The 19,719-nt window shown below is 40.7% G+C and overlaps 1 protein-coding gene across 6 annotated transcripts in view; it reads right to left on the bottom strand.

Moving 5' to 3' along the window:
* Window positions 1-19,719, bottom strand: part of TANC2 (tetratricopeptide repeat, ankyrin repeat and coiled-coil containing 2) — a 362,078-nt gene that overhangs the window by 53,002 nt on the left and 289,357 nt on the right. For all 6 annotated transcript variants that reach the window (XM_049636313.1, XM_049636314.1, XM_049636315.1 and 3 more), the window contains 2 exons: window positions 16,735-17,342; window positions 1,229-1,337 (listed from right to left, as the gene is read on the bottom strand). In XM_049636313.1, the coding sequence (XP_049492270.1) occupies window positions 1,229-1,337; window positions 16,735-17,342 (717 nt within the window). The remainder of the gene's footprint in view (window positions 1-1,228; window positions 1,338-16,734; window positions 17,343-19,719) is intronic.

Here is a 19,719-nt window from a genome sequence, read left to right as displayed (position 1 = left end):
AGGCTCTTGGAGTTGCCCTTAATGCCATTTTCTCTCTGAAGAGCACTGTTTTATCTTTAATAGTATCCCTTGGGGGAAGTCCAACACAGAGAACTATTTAAGATACTAGTATTTCTCAATCCTGAGGCAGGAAGAGCACTCTAAAGAGACTGTGGGGATTGGAGGTAGCGGATGCAATGGCAAACTGTGGGCTAGAAACACCAGGAGAGGGGCGCCTGGATGGCGCAGTCGGTTAAGCGTCCGACTTCAGCCAGGTCACGATCTCGCGGTCCGTGAGTTCGAGCCCCGCGTCAGGCTCTGGGCTGATGGCTCGGAGCCTGGAGCCTGTTTCCGATTCTGTGTCTCCCTCTCTCTCTGCCCCTCCCCCGTTCATGCTCTGTCTCTCTCTGTCCCAAAAATAAATAAAAAACGTTGAAAAAAAATTTTTTAAAAAAAAAAGAAACACCAGGAGAGCAAATTTCTTTCTTGACTTTTGTACTTTATCCCACAACTGTTACTTAGACTATAAGTTCCTTGAAACTAGGGACTAGTATCTTTTTTGCTTTTGTATCCCTAGGACCTAGGACAATGCCCAGGTAAGTGCTGAGGAAACACCCGAACACATGCATACACAAACGGACAAATTCTGTGCCCTCTTCTGGGTCCTCCATTCCAGCCTTGTGGATGTTGAGAGAGGGAAGCGGATGCTATAGAGTTCTTAAATGTTGTGAAACTACTGAGGGAACAACTGGGATTGTAATTTGAATGGCGAACAGAGGAGGTAGCCCAAAGAAAGGTTAATGCTGGCTCCAGATAAACATTTTGAAAATCATAGCACCAAGAATATGAAAAAAATCTTCATAAAACAATTACAAGAAAACTGAAAGAATAACTGCTCTCAGAGATTTTTTCTTTCTTTTTTTTTTAAGGCATTGTGAAAATCTGCAACTGATTGCTATAGGACATGGTAAGTCATATATAGAGTACACATATGTATGTGTACATGGCTCTTACCTAAATGATTATACATGCACATGTCCCAAAAAGCCTAGCAATCGGCTAAACTGGGAGAAGACAAATGTCATTCTCTTCCCAAAGGTCTATGGAGGAACAGGCCATAAATTTTAGGAGATGGAACAACTCTACAACAAGCAGGGACTATAAGAAAATGACAGTAGCTTCACACACACAGTGTTAAGGAAAGCCTGCTGGTGATGGAAAGAGAAAATTCTTCAACTTTTGTAATTACCTTAAAAATGTGTGCTTTGAGGATGTGATGTCCCAGCTCTATAGTCTGCTGTCGGTTTAGTTTTCCTTCTTGGCGGGAAAACCAGAAAGCAAGTAATGTGTGACCACTCCTGCAAAGAAAAAGAGACTCATTTTAGAATTTTAATGCTCCAGTTCTGTGTTGGTGGGGGACTGTTCAGGTCTAGCCATACCTCCAGGGAAACTCTGTCTCATTCCACCAGTTTCTTAGGGAACAGCACCTGATGCTGGGCAAATAATGCTATTGAAAGGTTCCTCGCTTTTACCAGTCCTTTACCCAGATCACATGTGTGAATACCATAAAATGTCATTTCTAGTTGGCTTGCACCCATCCCACACACAGATGGCATTAAAAGATTCATTTTTATTTTCTGTCTCTGTGAACTCCTCTTATTTTACCCGTGCTTTAAAATGTCAGTGCTCCTCAGGATCTTCTTTCTGGTCCTAGTCTGTCCTCTCTCCATTAGCTCATCCATCCTGAGAGCCTTCACCACCACCTGTATCTTTTTCTCAATCTAGATTTCCCAGACTAATTCCAATCAATATACATCCAACTGTCTACTGGATTTCTCCACCTGGAGGTCCCACAGTATCTTAAGCTCAACATGTCCCCAATGGATTAACAACCTCTTGTCCAAGTGAAGTTGTCTTTGATCCGCCTCTACCTTTCCCCCAGCCGAGAAAGGGCAGTACTTTCTTTTTGGTACAAGCCTTATAGACTGTATATCTCTCTAGTACAGTATCTAGCACAGTATTTCTTGCTCTCTCCTCTACTTGACTGTAGGTTTCCTAACAGCATCCATTCCCCCCCTCACCTTGCTAATGGGTCCCTAATCTCTTAAGAGAAAACCCTCTTTTCTGCCTCTGCATGTTGTCTTATCAGCCCATGATACCAGAACTGCCATTGCTCTCTTGCAATCATGTGGGCATCTGGTCAGAGGACAAAGATAACAGAAGGGCTAAGCTGAGAGAATTACAGAAAAATAGAGCATAAGCCCTGACTGTATGACAATCAGAAGCTGCCTAAAGCTTGGACTTGTTATATGAAGTAATACATTTATTTGTTCAATCCATTTGAGTTGGAACTTTCTATTTCTTCTAGCTCAAAGCATCCTAATGATATATTCCTTTAAGTGTCAATGTATGTGTGTATACGTGTGTGTGTGTGTATTCCTATTTATATTTATGACTGAAATTCTGAGTTATTTATATTCGCTGGAGTGCCTAACACAGTGTATTGCATATACAAAATTTTCACTCTTATGTGGATCCTGAGAAACTTAACAGAAGACCGTGGGGGAGGGGAAGGAAAAAAAAAAGTTAGAGGGGGAGAGAGCCAAACCATAGGAGACTCTTAAAAACTGAGAACAAACTGACGGTTGGTGGGGGGTAGGAGGGAGGGGAGGGTGGGTGATGGGCATTGCGGAGGGTACCTGTTGGGATGAGCACTGGGTGTTGTATGGAAACCAAGTTGACAATAAATTTCATATTAAAAAAAATTCTCAATACAATTTTTTGGAAGCAAAGCACATCTTTGGGATGTGCCTTCTTGCCACATTTGCTCTGGCCTGTGGGAGCCGTGGACACTTAGAACTGTCTCTCTTCACCCCCACCAGGTTAGTGGTTAGTAGAATTCTTTATGCCACTGGTAACAAAACTCTTCTATTCCTTTCACTTGGAGTATCATAGAAGAGGGAAATTAAATCATTATCTCAGCTTCAAGCCTAATAAATTAACCAAAAAGAAGGAAACAGCAAGTAAATTTTCATTGATGATGCTTCCCTGAAAAGTGACCCAAATATCTACTGGATGGTTTTCTCTTGTGTTGAACGTTGGCTACTCTGCCAGGTTTAACATCTGGAGAGACCTCATACTAAGTCTGAAAAACAAATGTATTTTAATTTCTTCTTTGATTTTTTTTTAAGCTTCAGTAAAGAATCTGAATAATAGGGTATGGGCTAACTCCCATCTTACAGAGGAATCATTATTGAGAGATTTCATTCCAAAAAGACTTTAAAAAGAACTTTTACCATGTTCTAACTTTGAGCTTCAAGAATTTCTGAATTCTAGTGGATACCGTGCCAACTTACTTGACTGGATAAGATTAACCATAACAGAAAGGAAGTTATTTAATTAAAAGAGTGTCTCAGAGAAGTGTAGCCTGCATGGAATCATCAGTATCATCTGAAGGTATGAGCTCAGATTGTTTCACATTCACAAAACCTGGAAATTGCTACTGAACTTTTATTTATCCTTAGAAAGCCCAATTTAGTTGGTAGGCTATTTTAATAGGGTACAGGTTAAGTGAGAATGACATGAAACATTTATAAAGAGCCCTATCTCAAGTTCTCAAAACCCTATCCAGTTATTAACATTGAAATTATTGCAGCCTCTCTGGTGTAAGAACTATTACTTTGACTCATCAGTAGACTCATCTACATAGTACTAGGACCCTTGAATACAGGCCTCTGACCTACTCCCGATGCTTCAGGCCATTAATGAGAAACCATGCCCATCAGGGGTAAGATTAAAAAAAAAACCTCACATCTGAGAAGGAAACGGATTAGACACAGAATTGACATTGCCCTCGTGCTTTAATTTTACTACCATAACTGAGAAGTCCTGGTAAGATGTTTGCATTAGTATGCATTTCAGCTAGCTAGAGATGACAATGCTTCCTTTTGCTGTTATTGATCTGGCATCGAGGAGAACCAGCAAGCAATACAGGTCAAGGAAAGGATGAAGGTGACAACGGTAATTCGTTTCTTTTTTGACACAAGCATATCACATTATTCACAAAAATGGTTCTGAACAGTTCACTGGACACAGAGTTTATAGTGTTCAGGACACGAAGGATAATAGCAATTTATATTATATGCTGGCATTTCCACTTATCCCTTACTGTTCTGATAAGGTGTGGTACCACTGGCTAACCTACCGTCTGAATGTGTTACACTACATATGTCTGTGTTTATTTCTATTTTTCTAATTATTTGTTCACTCTCAAACCTTACTCCTTTTGACTCCTAGCCTCACCATTCTCTAAGATCACCAGTGGCCTCTTCATTGGTTGCCTTTTAGCCTTTGAGTTTTGTCTTTTTCTTTTTTTCCCCTCCAGCATCAGGCCCTATTAACTACCTCCCCTGGAACTCTCTTCTGACATCTGTGACACCACCCTGACACTTCAGCTCCCATTTCCTTCCATGATGTAACTTCTCTGCTTTATTTTCCATTTCCTCTCATATCATAGGTCTCCTGGCTCCAGCTCTCACTGCAGTGAGATCTCTAGCACAGACATATTGTTTTGCTTCTCTAACTGCCTGCTGGATCCTTCTACCTTCAAATGATAATTCAAATGACCTGTCATATGACATTATTTGGAGTTGAAGCTTTCCCTCAAATCCAAATCCCTTTAAGATTTATTTTTTAGTATACTGCCAATCACTCAGACATAAAATCTAGCAGGTGTTTTCTCCTCTCTTTATACTTTCTCTCTTGGACAATTGCAAGAGCCTCATTCTTCCCACTGCCTTCTCCTTGGCCCATGCCAATAATCTTACAGTGCAGAAACCTGGTAAAAATGCTGCACAAAATTCTTCATTGGATTTATACTTCCTCCTAGACAGAATCTAAACTCCTTAGCATGGTATTCAAAGGCTCTCCATAACTTGTCCCACATCTATTTCTGTTTTTACCTCCTTACCTTGTGCCTCTAATTTCAGACAGAGTAAATTATTTTAGGGTTTAAAATGTACTTTCCCTCCACCTGGAATTCCCTTCCCTGTTTAGTTCATCAGGCCAACTATTTCTCCTTCCTGAAGTCTCAGTTCACAGCATCTCCTCTGTGAAGTCTTCCCTGGTCCCACCAGATGCCCCAGGGGCTCTTCCCTTAGAGTCTTGTTGGTATACACCTCCATCACACCTGCTGCAGCAGCACGCTGTCTGCATGCCAGTCTTCCTGCGAGACTGTATGGAGGCTGGAAGCCGTGTTGTCTCCAATATGTACTCTTAGGTAATAGGAACACATATTTAAAGAAGATTGAATTCATAATACTGTGAAGTTGCACACTACCTTGTGGTTTTAAAAATACTTTAACGCTTTCTTAGATTCTCACAAACACCTAGGACTAAATATTACTCCTAATATTATGGTGGAAGACTGAGACTTGGCAAGACTGAAGGACAGCTCCCAGCTCACAATGCTGGGATATAAAAGAGCTGGGATGAGAACCCAGGGTTTTCTGAAACCTAGTTCTGTTAGCACACTGACGAGATTAGCAACTTGGTTTTCATTTGTGTGAAAAACGGGCATATTTGTGTGAAGAAGTCAACCAATGTAAAGAGCAATGTATTCATTTGTACAGTATAAACTCTGAATCCTTAACATAATTAAAATCAACAATTAATTTTGACATTTTTTGATTGGCATTTTGGGAGAGACTAGCTACGAAATAGAGGGAGCTCTCATCAGTGTGACATGATTTTATGCACGACTGAACACAACTGCGTTTTCCCTCTACAATTAAAGATGATGCTAATCAAAGTCAACTTTATGTGGGTTCAAATGTGGTGATAAAGACCAAACGGAGGGGGGGCAGTGGTGAAGGCAGTAGAATGATTTCCACATAGCTTATATAACAAGGTCACCTTGTGATTCAAAGTTACATTGCAGATTTCCCTGTCTGAATTCACAGTGCTGCCTCTTTATCCGTGAAACAAAATTAAAATAGACCTATGTTCAAATCCTAGTTCTGCCACTTGGAAAAGCTTTGCAACCTTGGAAAAACTACATAACCTCTCTGTAAGAAGGGAACGGTGTTAACTACCTCTCAGGACTGTGGTAAGAATTAAGTGAGCTATATTAAGTGAAATGTGTTCTATATTTCTTTTACATTCTCCATAAGTAGCACAGTGCCACACTAAAGGAATGAATATTAACCACACATGACTTTAAACATATTGGAAGATGACTGTGCTCAAACAGAGCTTTCATCTTTAATGTGTGCAGCAGGGTGAAATGTGAGACCTTATCCTTAACCTCAATCCTTACCCATCCATGCCTTGACCTCAATAGCTTCACAGCCAAAAGAGAAATCCACAGATCAGGGAACAATCAGTGGGTATGGGTGCCATACACTGTTAGTCAATGCAGGAAAACTTGGTAGTATAATTTTAGGCAGAGTGGGGGGATAAGGACAGAGCTAAATAGTTCCTAAGAAAGTAAGTAAAAGTTAAGCTAACAGGACGAATAGAAATTTCTCATGTAGACCAGAGGTTTTTCAGGAGGATGTTACACCATATATTCACGATGGATTTGCTTTTAGGTATTTTAGCGGAGAACCAATCACAGGTAAGAGTTGAAGATTCTTCCCCCAGCACTGTTGCCTCTCCTCTATCCTGGATGTTTATGTTCTGACAAAAGGTACAGAAGGTAGTATCCAGAATAGCAGAGGGTAGATCCTACCTCTATTCCCCTTTGCAGGCATCAGCAGCCCCTTGATATAGGTAATTGGAGACAAGTGATGCCAACCCTTGGACAGTGGCAGATTACAAGGCAGTGAGGTGCTACTCTTACATGATAACCCTGCTTCCCTATGCCTCAAGACTTCAGAGCTATGGGGTCCTTTAGAGAAAAAACCCTTTCTAAAGCAAGAATCACTCTCCCTTCCTTTGGCCCATTTAACAGTTTGGAAATTGAAGAGCAGTTGTTTTACACAAAATACACAATGGCTCTATGTTTGTTTTTCTAACAGCTTTTCACTTAGCACCCCAGGGAGATAGCTAGACTTAAAGGTTCTATTTGTAGTAGGGGAACATGCTAACAAATGGGCTCAAATATTTCCAGCATGGATGTTTTTCTCCATTGTTCTAGTCATAGGCACTGACGGGTAGTCACATAGATTTCATTAGCTCTTATGAGGAAAGTCGATATACAACATGCTAGTGTTTCAGAGAAACATCACTTAGGTAGGTGTTTTGATACTCTTCTGTGCAGTGCTCACATGTGATAAAGCAGTAGAGTTACAGCCCGCTGGCCAGGCATTGCCTACAATCTGAAGCCAGCTTATCTATCTTACAATTTGGGTGGAAATACTGTGTGCTACTGTGGAATGTGCGTATGGTATAGAGGTGGATGTGGGGAATTATTTAAGGAGACCTAGTGAGATTGGAATTATGAGACAGAGGGGGACAGCTGCCGATGAAAGATCTGTGCTCTCTTCCACAGCCAGCAGCCGTTGCTGGGAGGCAGCTACTCTGCCAGGAGCCTCATGTTCACATTCAAGTGCGGTTGCAGAGTTCTGGCTAATGGAATGCAGGCAGAAATTATATTCATCACTTCAGACCTGGCCTAGAAAACTTTTCTCCTTTGACTTCCATCATCTTACTTTCTCTTGTTTCTTCTTCTAACTCTACTATTCCCCTTGTAAATTATTATTATTTGGCTCATCATTTTCTCCTAGCATTTATTTTCTTCTTCTTTTTTTAATGTTTATTTATTTTTGAGAGAGAGACAGACAGAGTATGAGCAGGGGAAGGGCAGAGAGAGAGGGAGACACAGAATCTGAAACAGGCTCCAGGCTCTGAGCTGTCAGCACAGAGCCCGACGTGAGCCCACAAACCACGAGATCATGACGTGAGCTGAAGTTGGACGCTTAACCAACTGAGCCACCCAGGCGCCCCTCTCCTAGCATTTAAATGAAACTATTCTCTTCTCATGCTTCTAAACTTCCTGCTTTATACTCTTAACTTGGGTGATCTTGTTTAGTCCTTCAGCTGCTATTGTCTACTTATCTGCTGATAATCCATCAGTCTGTGCTTTAAATGTTCTCTTTCCCTATTTTCCAAAGTCACATTCCTAAACATTCCTGTGCATCTTCCTTGGAAGTAATTCATTATCAACATGTCCAAAACAGGACTCACCTTCTCCCCATAAGCTTATTATTCTTCCTCCCATCTTTGCTTGTGCTAGAAGCCCTCCTCCGTCAGAATGGTCTATCTTGGTCAGTAGCTTCACTCATTTCCATTATTCAAGATAAGTTTTGGGAGTCATTTGTGGGCCCTCCACCCTCACCATCTACACACAAAAAAAGACCAACTGCTTTTTAAGTATCTCCAAAATGTCTCTCTCACATACACCTTGCTCTCTATTCTCACATTGTAGGTCTTGGCATTTCTCACCTACGCTATTGCTATAAACCTTACAAGTATCTCTACTTGTACTCTCTCCTCTTCTTCAACCCATCTTCCATATACCACTTGTCAGGGCTATTTTTCACATCATCAGAGTTAAATGATCATTGTCTCCTCTTCCTTAAAAAGGTACAGAGACTAGGGGTGCCTGGGTGGCTCAGTCGGTTGAACATCCCACTTCGGCTCAGGTCATGATCTCACTGCCCGTGAGTTCAAGCCCCACCTCGGGCTCTGTGCTGACAGCTTGGAGCCTGGAGACTGTTTCAGATTCTGTGTCTCCCTCTGTCTGCCCCTCCTCCACTCATGCTCTGTCTCTCTCTGTCAAAAATAAACATTAAAAAAAAAGGTACAGAGACTCCCTGTTATCTACAGAATAAACTGTGAAGTCTTAAACACAGTATTCAAAGCTTTTTTCCTAGTGATACTTGTAATCATTTTTTCTGACCATGTGTCTTACCTTCTAATCACATCTTCTCACAATTCCCCAAAGACTTTCCTATCTTTACACCTGCTTTTTCTCCTGCCATGACCTTTTCTTGCCTGTCTATAGTGCTCTCCCACTCCCATTCCAGTGCTTCATGGAATCAACTCATCCTTCAAGGCTCAACTTGAGCATCACCTCTTCTGCAAAGTATTTTCTCTTGGTCCGGATTCCTAGGGTACTCTGTAGTAAGGCACAATTGTTGGTTGCTCATGACTTCCCTTTAGAAGGTAATGGCGTTAGTGTTGGGTGGGATCTCATTCACCAAAGTTTCTCTAGTGGCTGGCAGAGTCATTGGTGTAGAGTAGAAGTTCAACAAACGTTTCATGAAATGAACACACGCTAAGCAGATGGGCTCAAGGAAGAGGAGCACAAGGACTTCCAGATCTGCTTTCTAATTCACTCCCACTGTGGCCTTGAATTTGTGGGCATCTACGTTGCCACTGTTCGACTGTGAAATGAGTAGAACCATGACTCAAATATTGAGAAGAGAATGACAATCCTCTTTTTCATCTCTCATCTTAAAAATGCTGCCCACAGCCACACTTTGGTGGATGTTGCCTTACAGTCCGCTTGTTGCTGTCAATTCTCAGCAAATGACACCCACACATCTTTGCAAAAATTCTTTCTTCCACCTTTAGCTTATCAGCCGGTAACTGCTTTGGCATGTTCTTGTCATGCAACCTGAATACAAAATACATCTGTAGTCAGCCTGTCCTACTGTTTCATATTCAGTATGGAAATGAAATGAAAGGGCCTGATGAAAGTAAACCATAGGTAGTGGACTGTAAAAGTCAAGTGTGCCCAAGATACGTCTTTGTAGAAATGGGTGGAGCGGCATTACTTCTTTTTAAACGTGGCATCTGGATAGAAATTTCCTACCACTTTGTCCCCCAGTTTCCAACTGCCCTTCTGTTCTGTTAATGCATCACCGGCCTGAGGCAAATGGACCCTTCTCCTCAACAATGAAGTCTTTAGGCAGTTGGCAGGGCTTCACGAGGCAGAAGAGCTATGACTCCACTGAATTGTCACAGTTTAAAACAGTAACAGCAGGCACTTAAGATTTATCATTTATCTCTTCCTCCCCCATGTTGCTCAGCTCTTTGTTTATACCCCTAGCATAGCACTCTGCCTTGGTTTATAGCTAGTTATAAATGTGTCTATTAAAACCACTAACCTGTTAATTCCTGGTAGACGATCTATCTAACTTGTATTTTATCCTCTGCAGTGCTTAACACAGAGCCTTGAAAATATTACTTTATAAGTGCTCCCTGAATCCTTGCTGAAATGCATGGCTCCACTTACTCCTGACACACGGTGACAGAGTGAACAAAAGACACTGTCTGTTGAACTGCCAGAAGAGTTTCTCAAATATTTTTAGTTGCAAGCTTACAGTTAGTACCACTTATCGTTCCTTTGTTTACTTCTTAATTCGTTATTTGAAAAAACATCTACTGAGTGCTTACTGTGTGCCAGATACTTATTAAGCGTTAGGAAGACCAGGGCGAGTGTGACGGAAAAGGTTCCTGTCCTCATGAACTCACTCACATTCTAGAGGGCAAAATGGACAATATAAACAAGAATGCACATATAACAAATTAATAATAGATTGTGGTAACTCTTAGGAAAAAAGTATATAAGCTGCTATGATAAAGAAAACAAGGAGGGACTTACTTATATAAGGTGACAAGTGGAAGTCTCTCTGAGGAGATGGCATTTTAAGCTGCGATCTGAAGGAGGAGTGAGAGATGCTGCCATGTGACAAGCCAGGGAAAGTGAGCTCCAGATGGAGGGAACTGTTAAGTGCAAAGGCCCACAGGTGGGAGAGAGCACAGCAAGTTCTAGGAATTAGCAGATGATCAGTTATGACCAGAGTATCATGAATAGGAGGGAGAATGAATGAGCTCAATTTAAAAAGGTAGGCAGAAGCTACTTTTGTTGTACAGGGCTTTGAAGAAGCCATGAAAGGATTTTCAGGAGGAGGTTACATGGTTGGATTTGTGCTTAAAAAAATTACTTTGGCTGCTGGTGGAGAATGGTTTGAAGGGGAGACCCATTAGGAGGCAAAAGCAGCTCAAATGAGACCCTAGGGTGTGGTCCATAGAGGTGGAAATAAGTAAGTGAATACTTACAAGTAACATTTGAATGGTAGAACCAACTGGGTAAGCTGATGGCTGCAGTCAATACATGCCCCACAGCTGGGGGTTCTTACAGTTGGGAGGATAGAAGGCTATTAGGGTTGATTTGACCAAATGTGGAGATCTCCTTTTGAAAGTCTCTAGAGACCCCTGAGGAAGTTGCTGTGCTCACAAAAAAGAAAATGTGCTGTCTTATCCCCCTAAGCTGGCGATAACTCCCTCTGTTTGCCGTGCCACTAATCTTGGTTTGACAACCTGGGAAAGCCTGTGGGATTCCCATCTTTTCATTCAGCCATTATTGCTTTAGAGATTCATTAACAGGACAAATTAGCCTCTATTTCTGACGCTACTTTCAGGATCAAAACTGCCTTAATCACTTGCTCTGCTTCTCCCCAGTTTAGATTTTTAGGTAAGTTGTTTTAACCAGTATTTGCTATTCAGGGCATACCCACTTAAAAAAAAAAGTGTGTGTACCGACACACACACACACTTTTCAACATATAAAGCAACATTACTATCTTGTACCAAAATCAAACAATATAGGGGAGTATAAGTCCTTCTGTGTTTTCTTTAGTTGATTCTTCTGCATGCCTGCCAACTCATAAAATAATGCTCTCTCTCCATCTTCTCATAAGCAGAACTATTTCTCTGTATATTTAATAACTTAGCAAACTTCACATGAGTTTTTATGGCAGTAAGAATGACTACTAGGTTTTTCCAAACTGATTTTTGGAAATTTAGAAAAGGAAAAAAAATGTTATTGCTGTCCATCCTCAAAGGTACAAGAGCTTTAAAGATGGGAACAGTTTGCCTATTTGACTAATAGATGTGAGTCCCATGATTTATGCTGAGAGAAAAGAAATTTGTAAAGCTGAAGGACATTCATGCAATTGGCAAACTGGATATATTCCAAGATATACATTAGATTTCATCTAATTTCTCCCTTGCATTAAATCACAAAACCATGACCTTCAGTCACTAGAATAATACTTCAGATAGGAGTTCCACATTTAGTCTTGATGCCAATAGGGAGTTAGAAACTGGATTAGACAACACGGAAAAAAATTATTGGAAAATTAGGCAAATATCCAATAATATATCCTTGAAATCTTTTCATGGAAACTACATTCAAACCATAACAGAAGAATTCAGAAGACTGAATTCCCCTTAGTGACAGAAAAGAATTAGAAGTGAAGCAGATGTAGACCCAGAACGGAGATTAGAGAGTTAATATTTCCAGGCAGGTAGATCACCTCCTGATAGTCAAGTGCTAGTAGATGTTTGGTACACCACCTTTTTCCTTGTTTGAACTCTTCCAAACCCCTCCTAAGGGCTGATTTATTCCCGGACCTTTTTTTTTTTTTTCTTCCTTCCAATGATCCATCACTTTGCTGAATTCTTCCCTAATGCTTCTAGAAAGCACAGAGCCCATTCCCACTTTGAGGGGTTGTTGTGGGAGCCTGCAACGGCTATCAGTAGTAATCTAGAGTTTGTGTTTCAGTGATGGCAAGGTTGAATGTCATCCTGCCTGGAGGCTCATGTTTGGATTAAAACAAACAAACAAACAAACAACATCACCATAACCGTTTATGGTTATCTCAGGCCGTGTATTCTATAAGAAGCCAGGCTGTGCAGGTCCTCCGCACAGAGTTAGTTTTCCTTTTTAGGGAGAATGCTTTCTTTTTTAACTTAGGCACATTGATTCTTCTCCGACACTCTGCTTTGTGGCACAGATTTTGGAGCATCAGGTCTCCAATGTGTAATTCATGGACTAACATGACCAAAATGATGAGGACAAATCTTAACAGACCACGTATTATAAGACATCAACTCTGGTCACAAAGAATTAAGTAAATACTCAACTGTACCCACAAGGAATAGGTAGGATTTGTGCAGCCCTTCCCCTTTTTTACCCGCCATAAAATTTATTTCTCTTAGTTTGAGGAAATCATGTTAACCCAAATTAGGCTCCCAAATCATAACCTCATTAGGTTGTATCAGCTCAGTACTCAAAAAAGTTCACAAGCATCATGTGTTTTATTGAAAAAGTTAAAAATACTGAATCTTCTAATCTTGATATAAAAATCTTACATATATATTCCTATATATATGTATATATGTAAACATTGATCTGTGAGCTGTTCCTGTGGAATGGGAGGCTAGATACTGTGAAGACAGAGATGGTGAAGAAAGGAACCAGAAAAAGAAAGGGTGTTCATGCAGGGCTAGCCTAACGCTGTGCAAAAATGTTAAGCAGCACAAGGCCAGCAGCCCCCAACTGTTTACTCTCCCAGCCTCAAATTTCAACGATCAAAGTCATTAATAGGTTAGATAACAAAGACTGATGACTTCTTTTCTCAAACGCCTTACTTTAAATGCACAAGTTGCTTCAAATGGGTTTGCTATCTCCCTCTTATTAGAATAGCAGAGATCCGTTTATAAGATTAGTGAGTTAATCTGATATCTCAGTGCCCATGGGAATAAAATATAAAATGGATTAATTTCAGGATATGACAGTGATGAATAGTGGGAAATGGAAAGCTAGAATAAGGTGGTGAGGTCTGAGGTTTGTGAGGGCTTCAAGAGGCATACTTTCATACAGAATGCAAGTCTAAAATCTTAGAAGTTCTGATGTGATAAAAGATTTTTCACTCTGCTTACAGTTGGATACACACACACACCCATCCTGTTACCAAGTTGAGAAAGGACATCTATAACTCATCTTCCTGTGACAGTTGTATGTTTATGCAACACGAGGTTATTCCCTCTGGGATGTCAGTTATCTGCCCTGATCCTGGGACAACAGGCTGTCGGATACTTAAAATAAGGAAAACTCTATCTTGGCTGTAGCACTGACCTTTGGCTCTATTTCCTCTTTCCAGTACATCCTCAGATTACTGACTCTCTTCAACTTAGCAGAAGTACCTCTGTGGGTGGCCTATTTCTGACGAGGATCAACTACTTTTTGGCTTCACAATACAATATTCTCATCTGTGTCTAATTCCCTAATAAGGTCGGCAAGTTCAGGGTGAATGAGTGAGTGTTGAAAACCCAGGAAAATGGACTAGGAAAAACAGAGATGTTCTGTTGCCTCTGAGAGTTCTCCCTACACTGAGACAGGCATGTCGGCACTGGCTTATGTAATGTGATTTCAGAGGCACAGAGTTGGTCTCTCTGGTCTACTGAAAACCATGAGATGCTCTAGAGAGAAACTAGGGAGAAACTGGAGAGCAGAGGGGGAATGTACAGGAAGTAGAGGCTGAAGGCCACAAAGACAAACCCTGCTTTGAAAGAGTCCTGTTAATCAGACTTGCCTGAAACGGAAAGCAATTACAGTCAGTTTCTTTGAAAGGCCAGCTTGGGCTTTGCCAATAGCATTAAATTCTTAGTGAATTTCCATCTCATTGACCCAGGGGGCCTCAAGCTCTAAGATCAATACTTTAGTAACAAAGCTGGTGCCAGACAGTGCTGGGTAGAAGGCTGAATTCCAACTGAAATGAAATGTAAGGAAGCTTTTTTGATAACTCCTGGTCCTACTATTTTACTCTTTCTGCCATTAAGTGATATATGATGATCCCTCAGCAGCTCTGAGTGTTATTTCATCACCAGGGAACAGACTACATAGCGTCTGAAGTTAGAAGTGTTTGCTTGTCCCAGTGTATCAGCTGGTTGCCAAAATGCTTCTAGTTAATAAATCATGTTGAGAAGGTAATCCTGGAAAGTCATGATATGGCAGCAACAAACCATATTTTCTCCTTTGGGAGCCCCTAAGGGTTTCACCTGTTGTAAGGATACGGTTGATTCAGTAGAAACCTGGCTGCCTTGGACCTCAGCTTTCAATTCTTTGAGATGTTCCAAGAAGAGAGGGAGCAGATCAACTAGCAAAGTTCTCTGGAAACTGGTTTCAAAGTCTTCATCAGGCAATTCTAGATTGGTCTCTTTTTCTTAAATATGTGGTTGCCAACTCTGTGTATTAAGCGTCATGGCAATACTAGTGGGATTTATAATAAAACACTCTTGGGAATGCCATACAATTCATAGAAGAGACTCAGACTCAGTGGGGGTTTTTTTGTTTGTTTTATCTTTTTGCTTTTTTTTGGTTTTTGTTTTTTTTTAAATCTTGTGCCCCTGAATGCTAACAGCAGAAGACTACTTACTGCTGCCTATCCAATTAGCCACAGGATTTAGTTGAGGGTCTATTACTGCAAAGAGATGGGAGGAAAAAGAACATTCCTTAAACACTTTCTTCATACTCTGTACTATTCTAGGTACTACATGACCTCACTTAATTCTCAACAACTTTAGGAATTATTATCTCTTTTACATAGATAAGAAAATTGTCTCAGAAACATAAAACTCTCTAAAGGTCACAGTCCCTAGAAGAAATTTATATGCAGGTAATGACTCAAAAATCCATGTTCTTTCCACTATGGCTTGTTTCTTTAAAAGTTTCCCTCTCAGGAAAATACCACAAAATCTACTGCCTGGCTTAATATCTTCATCAGAATCTGGAACTAATTTTCTAATGAATTGGCATGAAGTAGGCCAAGCAGCATGCCCACAAGCACAGTTGTGTGTAGTCAGGCCGGGTGAAGAACATGCCAGGAGAGAAATAAAACCCCAGCATGGTCAGAGTTGAGTCTCTCTGGTGAGTCATGGACAGAGGCACAGGCAAATTTGGTCCCTCTTCTTTTTAGCCAGAATATACTCTGCATCTGCCAGCTATGTTATTGGTGTCTTCTTTGTTTCCAGGAAGTCAGGGATAGATCTGCTTTTGAAAACTTTATTAAAGGAATAAGTCTTTTAAAAAGGTTAGCGTGGAGGAGTAGAAAGCACTGCCCACTAGGATGCTAGAGATCTAGTTCTACCCAAGGGAATGGGAAACAGTTTCATACCTGGTCTGGGTTGTTGAGCTGAGAATGATTATTAAGTCAGGGTCAGGCTCATCAGGAAAGAGTGCTGGGGATGCGTGGATGCAGGGCAGGGGAGTGGTGGCACATACCATATATTTGCCATGCTTTCTCTAGTCCTTCCTCCTTTCCCCCCACCTATTAACTCGATGACCTCCAGCACTGATTCAGCATCTTAAGGCCTTTGTAGTAAAATGGGGACGGACAATGGCACCTTATTCATCTAAAGGTAGAGCAGCTGGACCAGCTGATCTCTTCAGGTCTGTTTCAGCTGTGAGGTTTAAGATTCCATTTTCCAGCACAAATCTTAGCATGGGCTGGGCTTTAATGGGGTCATTCACTGGTGGCTTTGACAATGGTATGGCTTTTAAAAGTGTAATCGTGATTTTAAAATGATTCTGCTCTAAGTCAAAGAGATGAACAATATACCAATTCTTTTCTTCATATCTGAAGAACACTAAGGAAGTGTGTTAAATGGCTAAATTAATTATAGCCTGGGTCCACTAGCACAGAGAAAATTATTTACAAATATACAGGAATTTAGGGGAGCATTCTAAATATCTATGCAGATTTTGTGTCTTAAAAGTAACATTGTGAGGAAATAAATTAGTTAACCTCATTACAACCTGGTCTGGAGAAGAAACGGAGATGATGTTTCCTCTGTGTGAAATGTTCAATGAAGAACACTTCTCACTGCTTTCAATACCCATGCTCCATGCAATAAATACAAAATAGGCTCAGAATTGCTTATTACAGGTCTATGGCTTACCTGGGATCACAGAGAAATTTGGTTTTCTCTCCTTCTTCTCTCCAGATAAGCCATTCTCGAAAAGAAGGATGTACAAACATACGAGTCATGTCTCTGCGCTTGATTAGGAACATGGAGAGGTTCTCCATTCTCTGCTGAAAATCCTCCCATTCTAGGGTGCCTTCAATGCTACCAGCATTGATGGCCTGGAAGATATGTTCATCAGTCAGTGGGTGCAGGGAGGCCACTGCCACATTCAGGAGAGGCATCACCCGGTCAAAGGAAGACTGGGTTGGGAACTTCATATTGCACTGGAGTAAATAAACCTCAGAGAGTGAAACAGGAACTACTTTGTAGCTAGAGCTCTTTAACACTAGATAGCCTTTCTCTATGAGGTCAAATGTGAGTTTCAGGTATAGATAGGACCCTTGACTGAGGGTCTTGAGATGAGAACTGAGTTTGCCAAATGTAGTATTGTCCATTTTGCCATTAAGTGAAATGTTATTCTGGATCTCTGAGCTGCTGTGTATCCGGTGCAGGATGTAAGCCTGCAGGTCCTGGTCTATGGCTTCATTCTCTTCTAGTCGATCCAAAAAAATCCTATGGAAAGGCAGCAGCTTGGTAATTTCCTAAAACAGATGGAGAGAGAGAGAGAGACAGAAAGACCTTCAGTTTCCCCTAACTCTTGTGATCAATTTTGAGGTCCACAAATTTATTCTAAACTTCTGAGTGGCCAAAGAGGGAAATACGATCAAGTATTAGTATCCACAGATTAAAACAAATTAGTTGCACAGAAGCGACATAATTTTTCCTAATATTGAGACTTGAGATAATTTTTTATGGGTCTTCATAAAGGGTACTTTAGGAGTGATTCAATGGCCAATATTCTACATAACACTCCTAAAATAAATAGAAAATGGAGTGCCACATAACTCTTTTGCTTTAATTTTTCTCAGTGTAAACCATGGCATAATGTAAAGTACAATTCAGTAAGAGAAATGTCTAAGGACTCAGAGAACTCCATATAAACACGTACCTTTCTAACCTTCCTAATAAGATGACTACATATTAACGAAGGCTTTCTGGAGATGGCTTACCCCAAAGGAATACTTTTAATAAGCTTGGTACCTTGGTGCTCTGCTTGGAAATTATACTGGGGAAAGGTTGTAGGGCTTTGTGGTGACTCATGCTCTGGGTTCCATCTTTTCTTATCTGTGTACAGACTTTGGTCCTATAAGTATCCACTTTCTTGTTCTGCATCAATTTCTTCTCCTACACTGGGTCATACAGACAAATGACACCTCAATTCCTCCCTCCGGCTACTGTCCTATATCTCTGTTCCCATTTTTAGCAAAACTTCACTGGAGAGTTTTCCCTACTTCCTAACTCTCATTCCTCCTTCCCATTCTGTCTTGCGAGCAGACCTCAACCACATCACTTCACTCAAATGGTTCTTGTCAAGGTTACATGTAATCTTCACCTTGCCAAACTCAATAACCATGTTTCGGGGCTCACCTTGCTCAGCCTCTCAGTAGTGTTTCACAGAGCTGGTCACGCCTTTTGAGTCACTTTCTGCAGCTTGCTTCCGTAGCATGCCCCCCTCATTTTCCTCTTAGCACACTGGCCACTCCTACCAGCCTTTCCTGGCTCCTCTTTCATTGCACCCAGGGCTTGGGTCTCCACTCCTTTCTCCTATTTAGCCACCCTCACTCCCTACAATAGTTCTTTGGTCCCATGGTTCTAAATATCATCTACTTGTGGGTGAGGCCTAACCTTGTGTTTCCGGCTTAGTCCTCTCCTCTGAGCTCTCATCGTATACCTATGTCTACTCAACATTTACACTTGGATGTTGTGTAGACAAACCTAATGTGACCAAATCAGAACTAGTGCATTTCCCCCCCACCACAAAACTTTCCCATGTCAATAAATGACCCTATCACCAAATCACAGGAGGTCTCTGGGATCTTTCTCTTTTCCTCATACCAGCATTTACCCAATTGCTTACTGAAAACCTGTGATTCATTTTTGAATCTTCTCTCTTGCTCACCTCCACACTCAGCTCATCATTAAGTCCTTTTGATTCCCCTTCATAGTCAAAGTATGACCACTTCACAGGGTCCCCACCATTACCACCCTCATCTCAGCCACCATCACCTTTCACCTACACTACTGCTCCTGTTCTTGATCCCCTACATTTTACTATCTATGTAGCCAGCAACCAAAGAAATCTTTTAAAAAGGTAAATTAGATCTCATCATTTTGCCAGGCTCCTTGGAGAGGGCCTTCCCATTGCTCTATCTAAAATAACTATCATCCTCATTTATCCTTACCCTATTTTATTTGCCTTCGTAACACCAAAACTACCTAAAATTTTAATTTTAATTTTTTACTTAGTTTTTGTTTGTATTCCTCACTAGAATAAAAGCTAAAAGGTAGGGACATTGTCTGTATTGTTCACCGCTGTATCTTCAGTTCCTAGAAAATGCAAGCCACACTTGAAGTTAAGAAATACGTGTGGAAATAATGAATGATCACATATGAGGGTTCTTCTTTCGTAAGCCTATGAATGATTTCACTGTCAGAGCCGAATGAAAGTAAGAAAATTCTTGGTTGAAGTGAATGAAGTATCTGGGAAGTTATTACAGGTGTTGATTTATGAGGACACTGAAATTTTGACTTTGTAGATTAATATATAGAGTACTTTTCCTGGTCTTTGGTATAACTGAAAGGTTAAAGTCATCTGCTCATCAGGTCATACTTAAAATGTCTTTTGAGATTGCTTTAGTAAAGCTAATTGGTCAGCATGTAGGAATACTCCTAGTCCCTGGGAGAAGGGAAATGGAGGGAGCTAAGACTGTTTTCTGTACACTAGTAATTGTTACAAGTGGTTTGTATCAAAATAGTGGGATAGGTGTATAATATGTGAGATTCTGATGTTCATCAAGAGGCAACGGTTAGGCAAAAAAAAAAAAAAAAAAAAAAAAAAAAAAAAAAAAAAAAAAAAAA

Source organism: Panthera uncia, chromosome E1 (genome assembly GCF_023721935.1).
Source record: "Panthera uncia isolate 11264 chromosome E1, Puncia_PCG_1.0, whole genome shotgun sequence".
Lineage (NCBI taxonomy): Eukaryota > Metazoa > Chordata > Mammalia > Carnivora > Felidae > Panthera > Panthera uncia.
This window is presented reverse-complemented; position numbering and strand designations above follow the sequence as displayed.